We start from the raw sequence: 27,215 nt of genomic DNA, 5'->3' as shown, positions 1-27,215 counted from the left end.
AGATGCCAGAATGCTGGCAAGAGATGACTTTAGCTTGTCTCTCCAGTGGCTGCATTCTGCATCCTGAAGAGAGAAGGGTTAAAGTGATTTTTTTTTAAACCTTATGAGATTATATCCTCCTGGTTATATAGCTTCTACTTCATTCCTGAATTCTGGTAGCTCATGGGTAAAGTTAAGAATATGGGGATTTGGTGCCAGAAAAAGAGAATAGGATGAGAGAAGCACTTTGGTCTTGGTTTCTCTTGTCTTTTAATTTTATTTTTGACTCTAGATGCCTTTTCTTATCTTTCCACATCCTGCCTTTATATTAAGGAAGGTATCAGAACAAAGCCAGAAATGTTTTTCCCACCTCATTTCCAATCCTATTTTAGCCTTTTATCCTAGTTATCTATAAAAATAACAGCAGAGACCTTCCAGGTAGAATATTTATATGGGCATTTCCTCTATGAGACATTATGTAATTTGGTATGGTAGATACATAGGACATTATGACAGTTTTGAGATACACAAAATTCAAGTAACATAAAATCCATGCAGATGAAGCCCTCTCAGCAACACTGATAACTGAGCAAGTTGAAACTTGCATGGATGAATCTTGATGGACTTTGTCAATTGTGTTTTTTGGAAGTGAAATAATAGACCATAACCCAGTTTGTCCCATTTGTCTTGCTATAACCTTTATGCCTGCATCTGTCAGTTTTAGACTATAAAATTCTAAAGCATGTATTTAAAATTTTTGTTGTGTACAGTGTGTAAGGTAAAACTCTCTTTGTGTTGCATCAGTTTAGTGCAGTTTGAAAAGTTTATTATGATAATTTAGAGCAGAGTTTATTTACTCTTGAAACATTCTACAATGACTTGAAGGCTCTCAGTACAGCTTATTTTTTAAAAAAAAGATGACTCTTAAAATGCTTCTAGGAGAGCTTTCAGTTTTCCTTTTGACATTATTTGAAAACAGGTGTTCTAGCTGTTCTATAAATTATGGCCAACTTATGAAATTTTGGAAGTGTAGTTGAAAAGAACAGTAGATATTTTGGGGCAAAACTCTGAGGTTGTCAGGGCTCATACCTGAAGAAAAATGAGAGGGAGGAAAATTAGGACTTTTAAAAAGTGTACTTTTTGGGGGAGGTGGTTTTGCAATATCTTTTGGAAAAGTCCCTTTTTTCCATTTGAGGAGCTAATCCAGTTGTTTTGGGCAATAATAGTGTTATCTGAAATACATAATTGCATTCTATTAGTATATCATGTCTGTTCAGACCATGAGAAGATTAATGAAATAGAGGTTGGAAACCTGTTGGGCTTGAGTACCGTTAGCTGTACTACACCAACAATTACACAATAGGCAAAAGAAAAAGAAATCAATGAACACATAAAAAAGGGGGGGGGAAGGGATAGCAAGGAGATAAAGATAAAGGGAAAACATCCATGTTGAGGGGAGTGGCAGATTGCTATCAGAAATTGCCCCAAATGCCTGTATTTACCTACCTCTATATTAGAAATTCACTTTCAACCTGCTAGAAAGACATTAGATACACATAAGCTGAAAGGAATTAAAAATTTACAAAACCAAATGTCTTCTTTAAAATAATCTTTTCCATCTAGTATTAAGTAGGAACTCATTAGGTATTATTTGTAAGTCCTGGAGTTTGTGTTTACATCAATGTTCTCTTTGTCTACACCTATATTATTAGCAGATTATGTCTATCATATGTGACCAAAGTATCACCTGTTATCAGGCTTTGCTGGAATGCTTACTAAGAAAACCTAAGGTGGCTTGGTGCCTGTAGCTCAAGCGGCTAGGGTGACAGCCACACACACCAGAGGTAGCCGGTTTGAATCCAGCCCGGGCCTGCCAAACAACAATGACAACTATAACCAAAAAATAGCCGGGCATTGTGGTGGGCACCAGTAGTCCCAGCAACTGGGAGGCAAGAGAATCGCTTAAGCCCAAGAGTTGGAGGTTGCTGTGAGCTGTGATTCCACGGCACTTTACCCAGGACAACAGCTTGAGACTCTCTCAAATAAAAAACAAAATAAACAAAAAAAAACAAGGTATTTAAAATATGACCTGCATAGTGAGCCTTGTAGAGTATTCCAGGTAAATGAAAATGCTATTTTGTATGAGGTTAGGATAATTTTTCAGGTAATATTATCGATGGCAATTTGACGTATACATAAAAAGCAACAAACATAAATAAGCATTTTGAAAAATATAATGGCAAAAAAAAAGTAAAGTATAACAAAACAAAGTGGCAAGTCTAGTACTGATTCAAATTGTCCAGGTATGGAACTGAGAATTAAGAAATGTGTTTGACAGTTCTCTTCCATGTCCACATTAGTGAGCATAAAGAGCAAGACTATTAAATTTCCAAAAGTTCAAACTGTAAAGTAGCAGAAAATAAATCCAATTTCATTTTCTCAACTTCTTTTACATTATGTAAGCATTCCAACTACAGTGTGAAATGTGCGATAGTGTCTCCATTCTATGTACAAATGCAGTAGGACTAGGAATCTTAGAAGTACTGAGGGATTCATACCAATTTCCTAAAGTTCTTGGGTTCTAATAAACCAGTCCTATGAAATGATTCACTATTAAATGTGTCTAAAATGTATCCCTGGTAAACGCACTTTTAATATGTTAAAGAAAGTTCTCTTTATGCATTAATTCATGATTTAAAGGGAATTGGTTCTGAAGTTTTTTCTTAACTTTTAATATTCTTTTTTTTTTTTTTTTTTTTTTTTGAGACAGAGTCTCACTATGTCCCTCTGGGTAGAGTGCCATGGCGTCACAGCTGACAGCAACCTGATGCCCAGCTATTGTTGTTGTTGTTGTTGTAGTTATAATTGTTGTTTGGCAGGCTTGGGCTGGATTTGAACCCTCCAGCTCTGGTGTATGTGGCTGGCACCCTAGTTGCGGAGCTACAGGCACCAAGCCAACTTTTAATATTCTTTCATTGTTTTCTGTTGCCCTGAATTTGGCAAATGCTTTGTGTTTGTTACTCTAGTAGCAGGCTGCTTGGAAACTCACAGTACTTAATTAAAACTTATGAAGCAATGCCTAATTTTCATTTTGACAATGATGTTAGGAGAAATGAGCTTCTTATGTAAATGGGAACAAGGAACTTATTTCACAGAAGTTGCATGAAAGGACATAAAAGGCTCTATGAAGAGGTTTTATGCTATCTGCTAAATAGGCCTTGTTACTGGTATTATGGCCCTAGAGAAGTATTTATTTTATTTTATTTTTTTATTAAGTCATAGCTGTGTACATTAATGTGATCATGGGGCACCATACACTGGTTTTATAGACCATTTGACATATTTTCATCACACTGGTTAACATAGCCTTCCTGGCATTTTCTTAGTTATTGTATTAAGACATTTATATTCTACATTTACTAAGTTTCACATGTACCCTGTAAGATGCACCGTAGGTGTAATCCCACCAATCACCCTCCCTCCACCCATTCTCCCCACTCTCTCCCCTCCCTCTCCCTCTTCCCCATATTCTTAGGTTATAACTGGGTTATAGCTTTCATATGAAAGCCATAATTAGTTTCATAATAGGGCTGAGTACATTGGATATTTTTTCTTCCATTCTCGAGATACTTTACTAAGAAGAATATGTTCCAGCTCCATCCATGTAAACATGAAAGAGGTAAAGTCTCCATCTTTCTTTAAGGCTGCATAATATTCCATGGTGTACATATACCACAATTTCCTAGAGAAGTAGAAATTTGGTAAATAAAAAAAAAAAAAACTGAGGAAGAAGGAAATTTTATGCATTCTTTTTTGTGATGGTACTGGTGGAGATTTTTTTGATGGAGTACTTTCTTTTGCTGTGTCATTCTCAAAATATTTGGTGATTAAAGGGATTATAAAAATTATCTAGAGGCTGGGATCAGTAGTCTATGGCCCTTGGGCCAAATCCGTACACCACTTGTTTTTGCAAGGCTCCTGTGCTAGGAATTTTTGAAAATCTGAGGCCGGGCGCAGTGGTTCATGCCTGTAATCCTAGCACTCTGGGAGGCCAAGGCAGGTGCCTGAGCTCACCAGCCTGAGCCAGAGTGAGACCTGGTCTCTAAAAATAGTGGGGCATTGTGTTGGGCACCTGTAGTCCCAGCTACTCAGGACCCCAAGAGTTTGAGGTTGTGGTGACACCACAACACTCCACCAAGGGTGACAAAGTAAGACTCTGTCTCAAGGAAAAAAAAAAAAGAATTTTTAAAAACCTTTTTTTAATTGCTGAGAAAACAGGAAGAGTAATACTTTGTGATAGATGACAATTATATGAAATTAACATTTCATTGTCCATAAATTAAGCTTTATTGGAACACAGCCAAACTCATTATTTACATTTAATATATCGCTCCTTTCATACTACAATGACAAGAGTTGAGTAGTTGTGACAAAAACTATATGCTTGCAAACTAAAAAATATTCACTCTCCGGAAAAAGGAACTTGATGAAACAATCTCCTTTACCATACTATTAAATTATAAAATACTTAGGAATAAATTTAACCGAGGAAGCAAAAGATCTGTATACTGAAAACTATAAAACGCTTGTGAAAGAAATTGAAGAAGATACAAATAAATGGAAAGGTATCCTATCTTCATGAATTAGAAGAATTAATATTATCAAAATTTCCATACTTCCCAAAGCAGTATACAGATTCAGTACAATACCTGTAAAAATTCCAGTGACATTTTTCATAGCAATAAGAAAAATGACAAAATCATGTGGAACCACAAAAGACCCCCAATACCCAAAGCAATCTGGACAGTGAGGAGTAAAGTTGGAGGCATCATACATCTAATTTCAAGTTATAGTAGAACCTCTCTGTAAGTTGACTACCCAAGGGAATATAACAAACCACTCAACATACGGTGGTGGTCAACATAAGGAACTCAGCCTACTGTACTGATATGTACATGTGATGCATGGCCAATCTGTGAAAATCAGGTCAACTTAAGGAGGTGGTCAGTGTAGGGAGGTGGTCAACTATGGAAGTTCTACTGTATATTGCAAAGCTAATAGTAAACTAAACAGTATGGTGCTGGCATAAAAACAGACAACATAGGCCAATGGAACAGAATGTAGAGCCCAGAAACAAACCCACACATATACAATCAACTAATTTTCCACCTGGGCACAAGAATACAAAATATGTAAAGGAAGCAAAAAGAGGGAAGGAAGGAGGAGGGTGGGTTCTCAGTGTGTGACACACCTTTTGGGGGCAAAACACAATTATAAGAGGGTCTTTACCTAACAGATGCAATCTGTGTAACATGGTATAGTATATTGTATCCTCAATGAATCCCCAACAATAAGAAAAAAAGAAAAAATGTGTAAATGATAGTCTCTTCAATAAATCATGTTGGGAAAACTGGATCGCCACATGCAAAAGAATGAAACTGGACCCTTGTACCACATATAAAAAGCATCTTGAAATGGATCAACAAGAAAAGGATAAAACACTTAAACAGAAGACTGAAGTCACATGGGCTCGGCACCTGTAGCTCAGTGGCTAGGGAGCCAACTACATACACCAGAGCTGGCAGGTTCAAATCTAGCCAGGGCCTGCCAAACAAAAATGACAAGTACAGCCATAAAATAGCCAGGTGTTGTGGCGGGCACCTGTAGTCCCAGCTACTTGGGAGGCTAAGGCAAGAGAATTGCTTAAGTCCAGGAGTTGGAGGTTGCTGTGAGCTATGATGCCATAGCACTCTACTCAGGGTGACAACTTGAGGCTCTGTCTTAAAAAAAAAAAACAAAAACCTAAAGCCATAAAAGGAGAAGAAAACAAACGAAAGGCTCTTTGACATTAGCCTTGGCAATGATGTTTTTGGCTATGACACCAAAAGTTCAGACAATAAAAGCAAAAATAATTAAGTGGTAGTATATCAAACTAAAAAGCTTCTTCACAGCAGAGGAGTTAACAAAATAAGGCAACTTGTGGATTGGGAGAAAATATTTGTAAGCCATATATTATAGCTGACACAGGAATCTAAAACAAAAAGTAACACAGCTCAATAGCAAAAAACTCGGATAACCTGATTTTAATATAGACAAATGACTGGAATAGACATTTTTCCAAAAAAGACATAGAAATGTCTGATAAGTATATGAAAATGTGCTTAATATCACTAATTGGAAATGCAAATCAAAACCACAGTGGAGTATCACCTCATACCTATTAGGCTGTTATCAAAAAGATAAGAGGTATTGGTAAGTATTGGTAAGGTTGTGGTGAAAGGGGAACCCTTGTATTTTGTTAGTGGTAATCTAGCTTGGTTTAGCCATTATAGAAAACAGTATGGGGGGTTCTTCAAGAAAATAAAAATAAAACTACCATATGATCCAGGATATTCTTTTACTGGTCATATACCCAGAGGAAATGAAATCAGCCTGTCAAAAAGATATCTACACTTCCATATTCATTGCAGCATTATTCACAGTAAATAACTGAAATATCTGTAGATGGGTGAATGGATAAATAAATGGTGGTAATATGTATATAAACAGTAGAATATTATTCAGCTTTAAAGTAGAAAGAAATCCTGCCATTTATGACACCACAAATGAACCTGAATGACATTATGCTTAAGTGAAGTAAGTCAGACATAGACCAGTACAGCAAAATATCACTCATGTGGAATCTAAAAAAGTAGAATACATAGAAGCAGAGTAGAACAGCAGTTAACTTGGGTGGAAATGTGAGGCAAATTGGGAAATGTTGGTCCAAACGTACAAAGTTTCAGTTATGTAGAATGAATATATCTAGAAATCTAATGTACAATGTGATTACTGTAGTTAATAAAGCTGTATTATTTGCTGGAAATTTACTAAGGTGATTTCAGATACTATCATCGTACCTAAAAATAGATAAATATGTGAGTAAATGGATATGTTCATTTGTTTGCCTGAAGTAATCATTTCACTATGTGCATATGTATCAAAACTTGTTTTCCACCTTAATTTATAGAATAAAAAACAAGTAGTCATTTGGCACTTAACAATGGAGATAGGTTCTGAGAAATGTGTAGTTAGGTGGATTTTTCATTGTAGGACATCGTAGAGTGTGCTTTGACAAACCTATATATACTATATAGCCTATTGCTTCTAAGCTACAAACCTGTACAGCCTATTTCTGTACTGAATATTGTAGGCAATTGTAATACAGTGGTAACTGTGTGTATCTAAACATTTCTAAACATAGAAAAGGTGCGGTCAAAATATGGTGTTATCTTAGTGAAATACCATCTTATCGGCGGCACCTGTAGCTCAGTTGGCGGGGTGCCAGCCACATACACTGAGGGTGGTGGGTTCAAACCCGACCCTGGCCAGCTAAAACAACAATGACAACGTTAACAACAACAAGAAATAGCCAGGTGTTGTGGCAGGCACCTGTAGTCCCAGCTACTTGGGAGACTGAGGCAAGAGAATCGCTTAAACCCAAGAGTTTGAGGTTGCTGTGAGCTGTGACACTACAGCACTCTACCCAGGGCAACTGCTTGAGACTGTCTCAAAAAAAAAAAAAGAGAGAAGAAATACCATCTTATCTGTGTGTAGTCCATCCTTGAGAGAAACATTGTTTATGCAGTGCATGACTGTAAATATAAAATATTTTGTGGTTTGTGCCTGTAATAATAGCACTCTGGGAGGCCAAAGCAGGAGGATCACTTGAGCTCAGAATTCTGAGACCAGTCTGGACAAGAGCAAGACTCTGTCTCTACTAAAAATAGAAAAAAAAAAAAATTAACCAGGCATCGGGGCAGCACCTGTAGTTCCAGCTACTCAGGAGGCTGAGGCAGAAGGATTGCCTGAACCCAGGAGTTTGAGGTTGCGGTAAGCTAAGCTGACACCATGGCAGTCTAACCTAGAACAGAGCAAGACTTTGTGTCAAAAAAAAAATATATATATATATATATATTTATAGTGGTAAGTACTATTAGCAGAAATAATGCAGAATACTTGGAATAGAGAGTGTGGGGAATTGCTATTCTTGTATATTATACTGCTTAAAGTTATCTGCTTAAAGTTAACTTTACCTTTGTTAATAAGTGTTCTTCTAAAATATATAAAAATATTGACCGTCTGATCCTTAACAGAAAAAAGAAAATTTGCCAACCTTTGCTTTACTAGAGTCATAAAATTTTATAATGACAGAATTCAACCTGATGATTTTGCAGTCTAATAAATGAAGACTTGGGTGAATTGGGCTGTTCAAAATCCTTATGCTATGCTGCCATTAATCCATTCATTCTGAAGGACTCAGTGGTCCCAGTTTGGGCTTTCATTCTCCATTTTAGAGCAAACCTGAAAGTTTCGTTTCTTAGTAAGCCACGCCCCCTCCCCATCTCCTGGAGTGCATCTGTCCCCTGGCCGTTAGTATTGGCGGGACCCAATCAGCTTTAAACTCTAGTATAGGCATAAGAAATAACCAATCCAGGGTGGTGCCTGTGGCTCAGTGAGTAGGGCGCTGGCCCCATATGCCGAGGGTGGCAGGTTCAAACCCAGCCCCGGCCAAACTGCAACAAAAAAATAGCCGGGTGTTGTGGTGGGCGCCTGTAGTCCCAGCTGCTTGGGAGGCTGAGGCAAGAGAATCGCGTAAGCCCAAGAGTTAGAGGTTGCTGTGAGCCGTGTGACGCCACGGCACTCTACCCGAAGGCGGTACAGTGAGACTCTGTCTCTACAAAAAAAAAAAAAAAAAAGAAAAGAAATAACCAATCCAGGGACCACACTTTGTTTCTCACACCCCTCACCCCATATCCACCTCATAAAAACCCCATGAGTATGGGGCTCTCGGTCCCAGCTGCATCTGGGAGTGCTGGCAGCCCAGGCTCGAGCTTGAATAAATGCCCTCGTGTGATTGCATTTGTGTCTGGCTCTCTCGTATGGTCATTGGGGACCCCGATTCTTGGGTGTAACAATTCAAGTGTTTATTGAGTACTTAATACAGTAAAGAAAATCTTTTTTTTTTTAATTTTTTTTTATTTTTATTAAACCATAGCTGTGTACATTAGTATGATCGTGGGGCACCATACACTTGGTTCATCGGAGAACTCTTAACTACAAAATCTAGGAAAACAGCCCCCCATTTCCTTTCTTATTTCTCCTCCCTCTCTACCCCTAGTTTCTAGGAAGGTGGGAAGAAAACCAAGTTTTATGACAGGCTTTTTGTAGTTTAAAATCACAAGAGTTTCTCCTTAAGAATGTATTGAGAGCTTAATTTTAAATACTTTAGGTTTTGATTACAGATGATTAGTGATCAGTATTCACAGATGACTGATACTGCATCATGGATGGATAGTTGTAAATTTAGTTTTGTTTCTGAAGCTTCTGGAATGCAAAATATATAATTGACTCCAAAATTTCTGATGGGTCGATCATTTATAAATTGTTTTTTAATCTATTTATTTATTTATTTTTTGAGACAGAGTTTCACTGTGTTGCCCGGTAGAGAGCTGTGGCATCACATCTCACAGCAATCTCCAACTCTTGGGCTTAAGCAATTCTCTTGTGTCAGCCTCCCAAGTAGCTGGGACTACAGATGCCCACCACAATGCCTGGCTATATTTGGTTGTAGTTGTCATTGTCGTTTGGCAGGTCCAGGCTGGGTTTGAACCTGGTGCCCTAGCTCATGAGCTACAGGCACAGAACCTAATCTTTTTATTATGAGGTAATTCTTCAAGTGTCATAAACACTGAGTGTTTCATTCATAACTTGAGTTATGAATGCTAACTATTATAAAAAAGAATGCAATCATTAGTAACCACTAAATAAATTTATTAATAGATTATTTTTGGTAAAGGCTGAAATTTTACCTTAAATGGAGAATGCAATTGTAACATGAATACATTTCCAATTTTATCAGCCTCTCACTTGAGCCTTGGTCTCATTTACATGGAGGTAGTTCTGTCTGCTAAATTGATGGTTTTAGTGTCAATATTTATTTTATAAATATCAAATTTCTACACAGATCAAAAGCATTGTGCCCATGCGACTGCTTATTGAGGATTAATATGTTTAATGATTAGTAGATGAATAATGTTGAGCTAAATGAGAGCATACATTATTATGCTTGGAGTTCATGGATTCTTTAATAGGTTCTTTCAAAGTTTCTTGCTTTTTATGTTAAATAAACACAACTCTTTAGTGTAAACATTTTAACTTCTCTGCCTTTTAAAATGGACTGGCAGAGTATCATTTTCAGTATACTAGATTTATTTGGTATCTGTACATATTAGTCATGTCTGTTGCCTTTAATAATATATGGTTTATTACTGTGTCTGTCTTTGAAGGGATGGTGTTATAAATAAATTCGGATGCTAGATTTATTGAAGAAATAAATTATAATCTCAAGTTTTTAAAAATTAAGTTAATAACAGTAGCCTTTTCATTTCATAAAAATCATAGAATTTAGAGTTTGAATAGACCTTAGAGGACATCTAATCCAAACCTCTAATTTTCCAATCAAGTTTCACAGAATTAATCATTTTCTCCTGTTGCCCACCTCAGTTTGTAAGTGAAAGATATTTTGCTATAAACCTTCAGGGTTATAAAAGTACAGGGAAGTATCTAATTTACAAATGAATTGTGTTTCAGAAATATTTTTAAGTCTGTTGTTCAGAACTCAGAGCATTTTTCCATAGGAACAATATTGCAAACATAGAGAGTTTCAAGGCAGTGTGTTAACTTGTTATGTGTCTAAAATGTTTACCTTTGTAATGGAAAGTGTTTTAAAAATAATGAGTGCTGGTTATCTCCCAGCAACAGGGAGGTGATAACATTGTAGAAGAGTATGTCAAGGGCTCTCTTTAATCTATTATGTCTTAGACTGGGTCTTGAGTCTACATGTGTTCATTATATTGTTTTCTGAAGTTTACTTGCCTGAAATATTTGATAATCTTAACAATGCTATTTTATTTACAGAAATTAAGTTTGAATATGAATATTTAAAGGTTATTTATTTACCTAGAATACTGATGCTTAAAAAAATGGTTTGATTAGAGAAGGATGCAGTGGTAGCTGGAAATTCTGAAAGGGATTTACGGATACTTTCAAGGGCTTGGATTTGATGATAGTTATCATTATTTTGTACAGTATCACTTCAGAATGTATGTTTTTACTCATAAGTGTTATCATCAATATCAGTCTTTTATCTAGTGGCCATATAATAGGCATGGTATTGAGAGAGGAAAGAAAACAAAGTGAACAGTCATTTACTTGAGATAACTAAGCAAGTTGTGAAAGTCTAAGATCACATTGCATGTGGAAGTGTGGGCAAGATTTTGCTTTGATGTGCAGTTACTTGAATTTGGAGCTTGTGAAAAAACATGAAAATGGGGAAATAAAGCTTGTACATGGTCTGAATGTGGAGAAAATCAATAGGGAAAACAGTGGAGTTAAGTACCATAAGGGCATCATTGACAGTGCCTGGCTTGGTTACTGTTACAGAAATATTGGAGGGTATACAGTATGGTGTAGGAGTTTGGGTTTGGCAAGAAAGTGTGCAAACAGCCATTGATATTTTTGAACTTTTTATATTTCAAGGAATGTTTTATATGTTTATAAATACATATAAGCAGAAATCAACTATTGTTTGTTACATTCTAGAAAACAAATGAGCTGATTTTCTCAATAATTTGATAACTATTATGTGTAGAGGTGGCTTTTGGTTGATTTGGTATTTTGCAGTGTACAACATTGATTTTTATGTCAAGACCTTAGTCCCGCTATATACATTTACTAGTCATTTACAGCTTAGGGAAAGCCTAAGTATTTCTTAACTTTTAGGAGAAACTTGTCCTCTTTAAGAAGAAAATTTTTCCTCACTAAATGATGGTACATTTCAGAGAGATGTGTGACCATTTTATAGATTTCTGTGTAGTATTACTAGAGGTGTTCTTATTTTGCCTTCTTTCAGCTCCACTTTTGGAACATTATGAGAAAAAATACTGCCACAGGGAAACGTTGAAGTCTATCAGCTACTTAGAAATCTTTGTCAAAACTGGTCTTGTGACTAGAATCTAAATTTAACATTCAGATTAAGACAAAAGAGAAAGTAGACACATGGAAGAGCACAATAAAATGCAGTTAAGGGTGTTAGAACAAAAGAGGAGTATTTGAAAAGAGCATAGAAACCAATGAAAGAAATGGAGTTGAAGACTTTGGGGGCTTTAAGAAATAAAGACCAAAAAAATGAAAAAGAAAAAGATAAGAAACAGAAACTTGGAGCAAAAGGTAGTGAAAAGAAAATACAATTTTGACCTAGGTTGGTAGGGGTGTCAAAGCACTTTATTGAGGGAAATTGGGAGCAGAGACCAAAGAAGTGCATAGGACAATGAAATGCAAAGTCTTCAGATGGCTTGGCTTGAGAACTCACTCCCCATGCTTTGCAATCATGAAAAACAATTTGACATTTTAAATGAGTAATATAATTTACTTTACACTCAGACCATAAATTTTATTTTTTAAAAATCCTTTTAGGCATGTTTTAAAAACATAAACATCTCTAACACTGGCTATGGTTTTAATGTTATTTGTGTTTATGAACAAAGGAAATAATCTTTGAAAATTAACTGTCTATTCTGAAACTCCTCCCTTCCTTTTCTTCTCTTCCAGCAGATCCCAGAGTCATTAAGAAATACTGCATGGCAGAGAGTAAGAAAATGTAATTCAAGACAATTATTAGATGCTGCTAAGGTATGATTAAGTAAACATTTTTATATATAGCTAGGAAAAATGTGCAAGCCCGGGCGGCGCCTGTGGCTCAGTGAGCAGGGCGCCGGCCCCATATACCGGGGGTGGCGGATTCAAACCCAGCCCCGGCCAAACTGCAACAAAAAAATAGCCGGGCGTTGTGGCAGGCGCCTGTAGTTCCAGCTACTCGGGAGGCTGAGGCAGGAGAATCGCCTAAGCCCAGGAGTTGGAGGTTACTGTGAGCTGTGCGATGCCACGGCACTCTACCAAGGGCGATAAAGTGAAACTGTCTCTACAGAAAAAAAAAAAAAATGTGCAAGCCCTTAGAGTGTTTTCCAATTTACACTACATATTTTACATTTCTCAAGTAATTTCTCTTTTCATGTTTTTTCGAATATTGGCAAGATGAATAAGAAGGTTTCTGCTATTAGAAATGCAGAGAGAAGTCTTGATATTTTTCTACCCCTGGAGAAATCTTATCTGAATCTCTTGAGATCAGTGCCAACTAGAGTAATGTTTTCGGAAAGCTTTTATAAATGTAATGGCAGCATGTCAACACTTAAATTTATCCTGGTAAATTTATAACTGATATATGGAATGCTGTACATTTTTCAAGTGAATGAAATTTCTTCATCTTTGAAGATGTTCAGATAGCATGCCAACGGGTTCTAAGCCTCTTAATGTATTTCAGATGGCCGGTAAGGTGTCTGACACAGAGTACACACTTAAGAAGTAGAACAATAGTATCATCATTATAAGCTGATTGAGAAAAGTTAAGAGTGCAAGGAATCAAAGAATAAGATATGAATTTTTTCTTATTTGTATTATACTGTATTCTTTTGATGCTTTATTATGAAAACTAATTATACATATCTGCCCCTCCCTGGCCTATCTCTCTTATGCATCTCTACACTGTTTTCTTTACCAACTTAAATTTCTTATCTAGACCTTCTTAACTACACAAAATTCTTCTTCTTTCTCTTTTTTTTTTTTTTTTGGAGACAGAGTCTCGCTCTGTCACCCCAGGATAGAGTGCTGCAGTGTCTTAGCTCACAGCAACCTCAAAGTCCTGTTCTCCAGGATCCTCCTACCTCCAGCCTCCAGAGTAGCTGGGACTACAAGTGCCTGGCAGAATGCCTGGCTCGTTTTTCTATTTTTAGTAGAGACAAGTCTCACTCTTGCTTAGGCTGGTCTCAAACTCCTGAGATTAAGTGATCCATCACCTTGGCCTCTCAGAGTGCTAGGATCATAAGTATGAGCTGTTGCACCTGCCCCAATCTCTTCTTTCAAAGCTCCTCCTCATTCTGTTCCCAGAGCTTTTGACCCACTTTTGTTACCCATAGGTCTTGATTTAAATCTTACCTCTACAGAGAAGTCTACCCTGGCCACCCAATCTAAGTAGCCAATCTTGTATTATGTCATAGCACTGCCTAGTTTATCTGTCTTAGTCAATTTGGGCTGCTATAACAGAACACCATAGATGAGGAGGCTTAAACAATTGAAACCATTTCTCACAGTTGTGGAGGCTGAGACATTTATTAAGCCTGTTAGAGCTCAGGATGCTGAGTTTACATATTGATGAAGGTGTTTTTTTTTTATTGACAATATAAATGAAAGACATCTTTTACAATTCCCAGTGCTTTAAAATGAGACATATAAATCTCCATGATAGAAAAGGACTAGAAAAATTAGAAGATGGTATAAATCCTGGGTGCTTCCTTTATTTTTTTCTCTGATTAATAATTATTTGTCATCAAAGCTCAAGGCATTTTCCGAATTTATGTAGGAGCTATAGAAATGAATTTTATTCTCCTTTATTAAATAAATTTTAAGGGAAAATGTGCTTAATATTCTCATCCATAACACCACTAAATTTATTATATTTTAATTTTTTTATTATTATTAAATCATAACTGTATACATTGTTGAAGACCTCATTACCTTGATAAAACTCATTTAGTCTTTTAGAGGAAAAATTGCCACAAACATTGTCAGACAAAAAAATTACCTTTTGAAGTTTTCCTTTTACAAAATGCTTTAAGAGTGTTGATCCAAAAATCAATAACCCATTTATGGCAGTTATTTTTTGTGTCTCATATAGAACAAGAAGGCACTTTTGCTTTTTGTAAAACCATTTTCATAGCTTGACCCAGAGCTGATATTGTTATGCTATGTATTATGTTGATACACATTTGTGTTTATGAACAACTGTGTCCTTGTTCATTAATTATTATTATAGATATTGAAAAAGTATCTTTTTGGTTTGTTTACATACTTTGTTTTTTGAACAGATTGGGTTTGCCCTTGACTGAAATACTGTGCTTAATAGGTATGAATTTACCAATCTCCTCCACCCCCCAGGTTGATTTTCATTGAGTTTTACTTCTATATGTGCACTTAATTATTGATCAGTTAGTTCCAACGTGGTATTTAGTACATATGTTTATTTCTCCATTCTTGTGAAATTTTATTTAAAAGAATGGTTTCCAGGTTGTCACAAAAGATACTAGATTGCCATTTTTATGGCTGAGTAGTGCTACATAGTGTGCATATACCACTTTTTATAAATCCGTTAACATTATTGGTGGGCGCTTGAATTGTTTCCACATCTTTGTGATTGTGAATTGTGCTGCTATAAACATATGAGTGCAGGTGTCTTTTTGATTAAATTTTTCCCCCCTCTGGGTACATACCCAGTAGTAAGATTGCTAGATCAAATGGTAGAGGGTCCACTTTAAGTTCTTCCAGGTATCTCCATACAATTTTCCATAGATGTTGCATTAGAAAAAATGTTTTTAAATCCATGTACTTCATTAATTTTTTTTTTGAGACAGTCTCAGTATGTCACCCTCAGTAGAATGCCGTGGTGTCACAGCTCACAGCAACTTTAAACTGTTGGGCTCCAGATATTCTCTTGCCTCAGCCTCCCAAGTAGCTGGGACTACAGGCACCCACCACAACACCTGGCTGCTTTTTTTTTGTTGTTGTAGCAGTTCTCATTGTTGTTTAGCTGGCCCGGGCTAGGTTCGAACCCACTACGCTTGGTATATGTGGCTGGTGCTGTAACCACTGTTCTACAGGAGCCAAGCCTCATTAAGTATTTTTAATTGCGAAAACACTTTCAATATTAGGAAGCCCAAATTTTAAGCCTAATCTTTACTATCTTGTAAATATTATATTTTTTCAAATGACCTTATATTTCTCTAACTTACCTAGTAATCTTAAAGTGTTTTAAAAATTCTATAATGAGTAAGATACTTGCATATTTTCAAGGCTAGTTGGGTGATTTGTAGATAGTTATATTTTATAAGTGAACCCAATAAGCATTGAAATCTACCTTGCCCAAGTGTGAGGCACTGTGGTATGTGCCATGGGAGATACAAAGATAAAAAATGTTGTCCCTAATCTCAGAAACTTTACCTTGTAATAGGAAAGACAAAGTATGTATGCAAATGACTACAAGATAAGGCAGACTATGAAGTATTAAAAAATACCTTGTTTCTAGGTAAGTAATATGAGTCATCTAATATAAGAGTCATTTGTGTAAAGTCAACTAACTGTATTAATTACGAAACAAAAATGCGGCTCGGCACCCATAGCACAGTGGTTACTGTGCCGGCCACCTGCACTGAGGTTGGCGGGTTTGAACCTGGTCTGGGCCAGCTAAACAATGCCAACAACAACAACAAAAATAACTGGGTGTTGTGGCAGGAGCCTGTCATCCCAGCTGCTTGGGAGGCTGAAGCAAGAGAATTGTTTGAGCTCAAGAGTTTGAGGTTGCTGTGAGCAATGATGCTACAGCACTCTACTGAGGGCTACATTGTGAAACTCTGTCTCAAAAAAAAAATGTATATACAAGGAAAGCAAGTGAGATAGAATTAACTATATAATATAGGTGCTTGCCAGTAATGGAGTAACAGACTATCAGCACTGTATAAATCAAGTAGAAGTGTAACACAGTGTTTAAACATTAATAATCTTTAATTAATGTTTAAACATTTATTTTAATAGTCACTTCTATGTGAGTATTTGTTATATCTCAATATTCCTTGTATTAATTTAGCTATAAACTAATTCTGATGGTGTTTAGCCAAGTTATACCTCTGAATTTGTTTTGGGGACATTCATTAGATTAGACCAGGTGTCCTCAAACTACGGCCCACGGGCCACATGAGGCGGTGTGATTGTATTTGTTCCTGTTTTGTTTTTTTACTTCAAAATAAGATATGTGCAGTGTGCATAGGAATTTGTTCATAGTTTTTTTTTTTTTTTTTTTTAACTATAGTCTGGCCCTCCAATGGTCTGAGGGACAGTGAACTAGCCCCCTGTTTAAAAAGTTTGAGGACCCCTGGATTAGACTGTCTAAGCCAGATTTTTAAACATCTTTAATTTTTTAATGCTAATGAGCTTCTTCGTATCATCTTCCACTAGGCTCTCCAGGCTTGGCCACTGATAGAGAAGAGGGCATGTTGGCATGGTCATGCAGGAGGAGGACTCCACACAGATCCAAAAGAAGGGGTAAGAGCCAATAACAAGTAACTGGAAATTTTTGTTGATGATTATGATTACATGGAAAATACATATATTTAAGATAACCATATTCTAGCATATTTCGATTGACTCATCTAGCCGCATGTTATTTAATGCAAATGTTCTGAATTTACCACAGTTACATAAATGAGATTTCCTAAAGCTTATAAAACAAACAAATTCAGAATTGACTAAAAAGAAGTTATTTGTCATCTCACATGTTTTAGGTCTTTAAAGTAGCATCAATTAAGGTTATTTATTATGTAATTTTATCCTGATAAATAAGTAGGCAATGTAGATTTAGCATTTACAAGTAGTTTGTGGGTGTGTTTAAAGGTTAATGTTTTTATACAATTAGAAAGATTCTAGAATATCCCTTAGCTTCATGGTAAATTCTCTGTATACCTGATCCATCTAATTATCCCTATTCTTTTTTCTTTTTTTGAGGCAGTCTTACTCTGTTGCCCCAGGTAGAGTGCAGAGGCATTGTTACTGGTTACCATAACCTCAAACTTTCAGGCTCCAGCAATCCTGCTTTAGCCTTCTGAGTAGCTGGGACTACAGGCACATGCTACCACCCCCAGCTAATTTTTTTTTTCCTTTTTTAGTAGAGCCAGGGTCTTTCTTTTGCTCAGGTTGGTCTCCAACTCCTAAGCTCAAGTGATCTTCCCTCCTCAGTTTCCCATAGTGCTAGGATTATAGGCGTGAGCTGTTTCATCCAGCCTAATTGTCCATATTTTTAATCATTATTATTCATTATACAGGTATGCTAAGCAGTAGAGCCACTGAAATGAAAATATTTAATTGTACCACACTTTTTCTAAGTGAGTGAAAAAGTCATCAGAGTACTGTTCTACAGTCATTTGGCCCTTTTCCTTTGAGCTTGCCTCTTTATTTCCTCTTGCTTGACCTAATTGTGTGTGTGTGTGTGTGTGTGTGTGTGTGTGTAGTATCTCAGTGAAAATAACATTTTCAGGGTTGATGGTCAAGAACAAATTTTGTATAAAAATACCCTTCAAATTGTAGGAAGATAAATATTGCTATTGTATTAGTAGGAAGTAATTGGCAAGAAAAGCTTTTCAAAAAGCTTTTTCTCCTCTCTTTCCTTGATTCCCAAAGTAGGTCTTTTCTTTCAAGGAACTCAAACACTTTACATTTATGTTTCTGTCCCATTTTTGCATCTTACTGTCCTTTATGACTATCTTTAGAAACAGCTATTGTAAAATAGAACTTTAAAAAATTAAGCCAAATACTGAGATTTGTTTATCTGTGAGTCTTTCGCATGCTATTTCACAGTTTTCAGAATTGTCTGTCATGAAGGCCTCTTAGGGATAGTTGCTAATAATACTTAGCAGAACCAAAAATATGTTGACTAATAAAGGAGAAGCAGTCAATACTCTTCTGCTCAAACAATATAAACTTCAAGATAGTTTTTTTTCTTTTCAATGTAGAATAAAGGAAAACTCATTACAGTATTTTATATTTGGTCTTTACTTTTTAATTTCTTGTTTTTTGTATTTTAGCCTTCTTAGCTAAATGGAATCATGGAATAGAGCTTGGGGGCTATACCAGAAAAAAAGGAGAGTATGGAGTTATAGTTAAGAGACTGAGCTCTGGAGCCAGATTACCCAAATTTAAATGATATCTCCAACAGTTCCTAGTGGAATGACCTCAAGCAAGTTACTTAATTTTTTTGTGCTTCTGTTTATTCATCTGAAAAATGAGGATGATGATAATACCAAAGGGAATTTAAATTAGTTACCTTTTTACACCGTTTAAAACTCTTAAGTTGTGCCTAGTACAGAAAAAGTGCTCGATAAACATTAGCTATTGTTATTATAATCTGAAATTGTAGGCCTGTCCTCTAATATAATCTATTCACTTAAAAAGTATATATTGAATACTTGCTTTCTGCTATTGAATACCTGCTTTATGCTAAACTATGTGCTAAGTCCTAGAGATATAATAATGAACAAGACAAAGACTCAGCTGTCTAGAAACTTAGTTTAGGTGGCAGAGTATCTAAACTGCCACATAGAAGTGTTATCACTCTGAAAAATAATAGATTTTACCTGAACTCTTTTGATTTACTATTTGTTTGTTTGTTTATTTATTTATTTAGAGACAGGGTATCACTGTGTTGCTCAAGCGGGTTTTGGACTCCTAGGTTCAAGAAATCCTCCCTCCTTACTTTCCCAAGTATGTAGGACCAAGGTCATATGCCACCATGCCTGGTTTTGCTTTACTTTTTACTCATTTTCACTTAACAACAATTAGTCAACATTGATAATACTGCTCAGAAGGTATTTAAAACCTCTGTTTATCCAGTGCAGCTGTCATAAAGGGCTTGTGATAAAGGAATAACAATGTCAATATTTGAAAACTTTTGTTTGTAAAAGACAAATAAGGAATTATTTGTCTTATATATAATCTTCAGATTTTTTAAGGATTTTAGAGTTTTACTCCTGCATTTAAATTTTTATTTTATATGCTTCTTTTGAAGAATTATCTGTTACTAAATTTATTTAGCCCTGTGCTCCTAGTAAGAACACAAATAATGCACAATTTAGTGAAAGGACTACTTCCCAGACTTTTATGTTAGAAACACCTTCTCTACTAGTTAGTAGTTTTAGAAGAGAAATTAGGACTTACTAGAGCAATCAGAGAGCTTTGTTTTAAATCTTAATATGATAGTAAGAAATGAAACAACAATTTTGAGTATTAAAAACTGGACATTAGGAGGCTCCAAGATGGCAAACTAGAGACATCTTATAAGCTGCTCTCAGTAAAGCTGGGAAGTGTCCATCCACTTCCATCTGGATCATCTTACCCAGAAACAACATTGTGATGGCACAGTGAGACAGCATGGGACACCAGGAGCTGAGAAAGATAAGATGGGTGGGAGGCCTACACAGAAAGTGGGAGCAAGGGGACAGAGCGTACATATGGAATCCATGGCAGATTAATTACACTGGAGATTCTCTTCCATGCCCCCACAGTACCATGTAGGGGCGAACTGGGGGTGGAACTAAACTCTGGGAGGGTCTATACTTCCAGGCCTTGGGTGTGGCATGAAATAAGGCAGGAATTGAGGTCCTATAGGACTCCCTTTTCCATAGAAGCTGGCCCTTTGTCAGAGGGATAGAGAAAGTGCATACTACTTCTTTGGGATGGAGTCAGAGGCTTAAACCCAGGCCTTCACAGGAGTAGTACCAGGTGGGTTTGGACATGGAGCTAGTTCGTTAGGGAGGCCTGACATCTGGGCGCCCTACACTGTGGGAGAGCTGCAGGGAAGATGAGGAAAGTGCTGAAACCTTGAGTTGGCTGGCACTCACAGGGCCACAGTTTGGAGTAGTCTCCCATGGGCCCCACTCATACTAGCTTTGATTCCACGTGCTAAGCATGGACAGCCACCCCTAGGCTGACTCCCAGAGAGACATGGCCAAGTTGGGCAGATCCTGCCTCCCACACAGATCCCCCTGTGGCCACCAGGGAACTGTTTGGATGGCCAAGGTGCATCCCTCCGAAAGTCTGGGATAAGTTTCAGGACTTTGTCTCCCTCACCCTGTAAGGATTCAACTCATATAGCATCCACACTCAGACTAAAATTAAAAAAAAAAAATCAGGAAAACAAGACCAGGTCTCCATGGCAACAAGCTAGTAACTTCCTGCCCCCACTACATCAAGAAGCAGATGTAGTTGTTTTTTTATTCGTTTATTTCTTTTCTTTTTTAGTTCATTTTTAAATTCAGGAGCACCAGCCAGTGTCCTTAAAAAAAGAAACAAACAAATCTTCTTTTCTTTTTCATTTTCTAATTCTGCAGTCACCTGATATCCATGCACCATATATATGTGTGTGTGTGTGTGTGTGTGTGTGTGTGTATATATATATATATATTTATTTTTATATTTTTTGTTTTTCTCTTGGTTTTTTTTGTTTCTTCCTTTTTGGTTATTTTTCTGTTTTTCTCATCTTTCCCTCATTATTACCTTAGACAACCAACATGTTTCGTTTGTTTTCTTTTGTTTTTTGTTTTTTGTTGTTTTGGACATAGTCTCATTCTGGGGCCCAGGCTTAAGTTCCATGCCTGGCTCATGACAGCCTCAAAACCCTAGGATTGGGTAACTCTCCTACTTCAAGAGAGTGGATAGGACAACAGACAGGTCCTTGCAACATTGCACAGCTGATTTTTTTCCTATACTTGGTAGAGGCAGGGTCTCACTATTTTCAGGCAGGTATCAAGTACTTAACCTTGGGTCATTCTCCCTCTCTGGCCCCCTAGAGCAGGTATCCTCAGACTTTTTAAACAGGGGGCCCATTTACTGTCCCTCAGATCATTGGAGGGCCGGACTATAGTTTAATAAAAAAAAACAAAAAAACTATGAACAAATTCCTATGCACACTGCACATATATTTTGAAGTAAAAAAACAAAATGGGAACAAATACAATCACACCGACTCATGTGGCCCGTGGGTCACAGTTTGAGGACCCCTGCCGTAGAGACTTGGGATTCCTGGTATAGGCCACCCCACCATGCCGAGCCTATTACTGTTATCTTTTTTCCCTATCTTCTCTTTGTTATTTTTCTTTCTCTTTCTTTCTCTCTTACTTTCTTTACTCTCCCTTTCATCCCTTTCTCAAAAGGGCATTTCAACTTCAAAGCACAGAGATGAGAACCATTAAGGTGAAGGAAGAAGAGAAGAAAGTAGGGGAAGGAAATAAGCAAGAAGAAATTGGACATGAGGGGGAACCAACAAAAAAAATTCTGGCAACATGAAAAGTCAGAGCACATCAACCCCATGCAAAGGACCATGATGTAGCTACTACAATGTTCTCATGTATAAAGAAAGCATAAAAATGACAGAAATGGAATTTAGAATATGTATGGCAAAAAGGAAAGTATAAAACAACCAAAAGGAATTTTTTAAAAATGATCTAAGAAATTAAAGAAATACGTGATGAAATTAGAAAGGATATAATGGAGCTTAAACAATGGAAGTAGTCATTCGGGGAGTTTTAAAATGCACTAGAAAGTTTCAAAAACAGATTAAATCATAAAGAAGAATCTGAGTGCCCGAAGACAAAGCTCTTGAGCTAACACAGTAGTCTAAAAAAGCAAAAAAGTAGTGAGTAAAAGCAGAGTGATCTCTTAGAGAATTATAGGATTACTACAAACATACAAATTATAGGTATTCCAGAAGAAGAGAGATGCAAAGGCATGGAAGCCCTACTGGAGGTTATCATAAATGAAAATTTCACAAGCATCAAGATTTCAGACACACTCATTCTAGATGAGTATTGAACCCCAGTTCATCTCAGTTCAGAGCATCTCCTAGATACATTGTAATTAACCTGGCCAGTGTCAAAATGAAAGAGAAAATTCTGTAAATAGCCAGGCATAAGTAGCAACTTACCTATAATGGTAAAAACATAGTGACAATGGATTTTTTTTTTTTTAACACAGAATCTCACTCTGTTGCCCTGGGTAGAATGCCATGGTGTCACCATAACTGACAACAGCCTCAAACTCTTGGGCTCAAGAGGGCCTCTTGCCTCAGCTTCCCAACTAATTGGTACTACAGGCATGCAACACCACACCCAGCGAGTTTTATTTTTTCTGTTTTTAGTAGACATGGGGTCTCATTCTTTCTCAGGCTCGTCTCTAACTCCTGGGATCAAGCAGTCCACTTACCTCAGCCTCCCAGAGTGCTAGGATTACAGGCAAGAGTCATCATGCCCAGCCAACTGTAGATTTTTCAGTGGAAATTTTATAAGCCACAAGAGAGTAGTCACCTGTCTTCAGTCTTCTCAAAGCAAACAACTTTCAGCCTAGGGTCCTATATTCTGCTCAACTGAATTTCAGATTTAATGGAGAAATCAAATCTTTTACTGAAAATAAAACATTGAGGAAATTTGGCACAGCAAGACCAGCACTACAAGAAGTACTCAGACCCGTGTGGTACACAGATCACCACAATGGGCCACCAGCAAAGGAAAGACACCCAAAAGCTAAAGGACAAAGCCTAGATTCCACAATGACCCAAGTTATAAAACTAGGCAACAGACCTTCATAAAACAAAACAAACCAAACTCTACCATACTTATCAATTTTTTCAGTAAATCTGAATGGCCCGATTACCCACTTAAGAGGCACAGGTTGGCTAACTGGATTAAAAAGAACAAGCCAACTATATGCTGTATTTAGGAAACACATCTAACCCCTAAGGACATAACAAGACTCAGAGTGAGGGATTGACAAACAGTATTTCAGGCAAATGGAAATCAGAAGAAAGGAGGGGTTGCATTTTTATTTTCAGATACAAATGGATTAAAAGCAACGAAAGTAATGAAAGACAAAGATGGTCACTATACACTGGTCAAGGGAACAATGTAAGAAGAGGACATTGCAATTTTAAATATATATGCATCCAACTTGAATGCACCCAGATTTATAAAATGAACCCTAACAGGTCTGAACAACATGTTATCCTGCAACACCACAATAGCTGGGGACTTCAACAACCTACTGACAGAACTGATCAGATCATCAAGCAGAAGCTAAAAAGAAAAAAAAAAAAAAGAAAAGAAACAATAGATTTAAACACAACTATAGAACAAATGAGCTTAACACACATATGCAGACCACCGCAATAATACTGAGTATACGTTTTTCTCGTCAGCTCACGGGTCATTCTCCAAAAGTGACCATATCCTAGGACTCAAAATCAAACCTCAACAAATTTAAAAGGATAGAAATTATACCTGATATCTTTTCAGACCACACAGGTACAAGGTAGAACCCAAGTCCAGTGAAAAACCTTCATCCCCACACATGCTAAACGACATCTGGGTCAAAGAGGAGATAAAGAAGTAAATTATTAGATTCCTTGAACAAAACGACAGTGAAGCGATGAGCTAGCAAAACTTGTGGGATGCTGCAAAAACAGTCCTAAGAGGGAAATTTATTACGTTAAATTCCCACATCAAAAAATAAGAAATAGCCTACATCACAAACCTAATGAATCATCTCATGGAAATGCAAAAGGAAGAGCAATACAATCCAAACCTAGTAGAAGAAAATAATCAAAATTAGATCAGATTTAAATTATATCAGGAACAGAAGAACTATTCAGAACAAAACAAAAAATTGGTTCTTTGCAAAAAAGAATAAAATCAACAAACCATTGGCCAGGGGCTCAGCATCTGTAGTTCAGCAGCTAGGGCGGCAGCCACATACACCAGAGCTGGCAGGTTCAAATCCAGCCTGGGCCTGCCAAACAACAATGACAATTACAACCAAAAATAGCCGGGCGTTATGGTGGGTGCAGTCCCAGCTACTTGGAAGGCTGGAGACAATCGCTTAAGCCCAAGAGTTTGAGGTTGCTGTGAGCTGTGATGCCATTGCACTCTACCGAGGGTGACATAGTGAGACTCTGTCTCAAAAAAAAAAAAAAAAAAAAGTCCTCAAACAGTTTTATACCAGAATTCTACTGAACCTTCAAAGAAAAGCTTTTACCTATGTTGGAGAACCAATTCCAAAACATTGATAAGGAAGAAAGTCTTCCCAGCTCCTTCTGTGAAGCAAACATTACCCTGATACCAAAATCAGGAAAGGACTCAACAAAAAAAGAGAACCACAGACCAATATCATTAATGAATGTTGATGCAAAAATATTCAAGCAACACATTAAAAAAAAAAACACATCTCAGGGATGCAAGGTGGGTTCAACATATGTCAGTTCATAAATGTAATTTGTCACATAAATAGAAGCAAAAAAACAAAACTATATGATCTTCTCAATAGCTGCAGAAAAAGGACTGGACAGAATTCAGCATCTTTTCCTGATAAGAACACTTAAGAAAATAGGCATAGATGGGACACTTCTTAAACTGATAGAAGCTATCTATGACAAACTCACAGCCAATATTATAGACCTGACAAATTATGTGAAAGATCTACACAGAGATAATTATGAAACCCTGAAAAAAAGGAGTAGCAGATGTTAACACATGAAAGAACATTCATGCTTATGGCTGACAAGATTCAACTTTGCTAAAAGGTCTGTACTACCCAAAGTGATATACAGATTTAAAGCAATCCCCATTAGAACACCAACATCATACTTTGAAGAACTTGGGAAAAAATAGGACTTTGTTTCATACGGAACCAGAAAAAAAATCCAACTAGCCAATGCAACTCTAAGAAATAAAAACAAATCTGGAGGCATCACATTACCAGACTTCTGGTTATACAACAAGTTTATAGTGATTAAAACAGCGTAGTATTGGAATGAAAGTACAGTCAGATATCCAGGGAACAAAATAGAAAACCTAGAGATGAAACCAGCCTCAGATTGTCATGTGATTTTTATTAAACCAACAAAAGCATACCGTGGGGAAAAGAAGCCCTATTTAATAAATGGTGCTGGGAGAACTGATGAACCACATATAAAAGACTGAAACTGAACCCATACCTTGCACTACTTACAAAAATTATACTGGATAAAACATAATAAATCTAAGACACAAAACTATAAAAACTCTAGAGGAAATTGTGGGAAACATTGTTAATGGACTGGGGAAAGATTTTATGAAGAACACCTGATTGGCAGTAGCAACAACAAAAATAAAATTGGGACCTGCTCAAGCTTAAAAGCTTGTGCACAGCTAAGGATGCAATAAACCAAGCAAATAGGCTACCTTCAGAATGGGAGAAGAAATCCACATGTTATGTATCTGACAAAGGGCTAATAACCAGAATCTACAAAGAACTCAGCAAGTCAACAAGAAAAGAGGAAATAACCCAATTAATCACTGGACAGGAGGCATGAATAGAACCTTCTCCCAAGAAGACAGAAGAATGCCCAGCAAACACATGACAAAACGTTCATCATCCCTAGTCATAAGTGAAATGCAAATCAAAACAGCCTTGAGGTAGCACTTGACCACAGGGAATATAGCCTACATCACAAAGTCCCAAAGCTACAGATGCTAGTGTGGGCGCAGAGAGAAGGGAGCATTTATACATTGTTCGTTGGATTGCAAACTAGTACCACCTTTTTTTGGAAAGATGTGTGGATTATCCTCAAAGAGCTAAAAGTAGACTGTCCATTTGATCCTACAATCCTATTACTAGGTATCTACCCAGAAGAAAAAAAAGGACACTTGCACTCAAAAGTTTATAGCAGCTCAATTTACAACTGCCAAGATATGGAAATAAGCCAAGTACCCAAACTGTGGTGTTTTTATATATATACCATGGAATACTGTGCAGCCATAAAAGTTATGGAGACATCACATCTTTTATAATTACCTGGATGGAGTAAAGAACGTTCTCTTTGGTAAAGTATCTCAAGAATGGAAAAGCAAGCACCCTATATACTCAATACTATGTGAAAATAATAGATAAATGGCTACAGGCTCATGAGAGAAGAGCACAGTTAAATTCAAGTAAAAGGTAAGGGAGGGAGTGAGCTCAGTAACCTCCCACCTAATAGGTACAATGTTAGGGGTATATGTCACACTTGTCATGTGAAGGACTCAACTACAACTCAGATGCTTCTTGACAAATGCAAACAATTTAACCCAATCATATATGCCCTTATACTAATTAAAAAAAAAAAAAACTGGAGGATTGAGGAAATAGTAGGATAATGAGTCTCTAGGCTTGTTAAAATAAGTGGTCACACAGACTAGTGGACAAGAATACTTGGATGACATGCAGTAGCTGTTTTCTAGCTCTGATTCCACGTGATCTTCATTTAATTTCTTAAATTGTATTTCCTTTGGAATGGAAAATTCACTGTCCAATGTGAATATAAATCTCATTAGTAAGGTTTTTATTATAAATTATTAAATGGACTATTGGGTACAAATCCATCTCATGTGTACCATAATCCATTTATGAAAAAGGCCTAATCACCACTTGAATAAGCTCTTCATTGAAATTTCAGACCAACAGAGGTTGGAAAACAA

At 36.8% G+C, this 27,215-nt stretch overlaps 1 protein-coding gene across 3 annotated transcripts in view; it reads left to right on the top strand.

Annotated features, from left to right (window-relative positions):
• ABCB7 (ATP binding cassette subfamily B member 7) overlaps positions 1-27,215 on the top strand; it is a 150,136-nt gene that overhangs the window by 49,317 nt on the left and 73,604 nt on the right. The window contains exons 2-3 of one of the 3 annotated variants that reach the window (XM_053579618.1): positions 12,634-12,711; positions 17,140-17,226. In XM_053579618.1, coding sequence (XP_053435593.1) covers positions 12,634-12,711; positions 17,140-17,226 — 165 coding nt within the window. Of the gene's footprint in view, positions 1-12,630; positions 12,712-17,139; positions 17,227-27,215 lie in introns of all 3 variants that reach the window. The other 2 variants (XM_053579617.1, XM_053579619.1) reach the window with 2 other exon arrangements.

Source organism: Nycticebus coucang, chromosome X (genome assembly GCF_027406575.1).
Source record: "Nycticebus coucang isolate mNycCou1 chromosome X, mNycCou1.pri, whole genome shotgun sequence".
Taxonomy (NCBI): Eukaryota; Metazoa; Chordata; class Mammalia; order Primates; family Lorisidae; genus Nycticebus; species Nycticebus coucang.
Note: the sequence above shows the minus strand (reverse complement) of the source record. Positions and strands in the feature narration are given on the sequence as shown.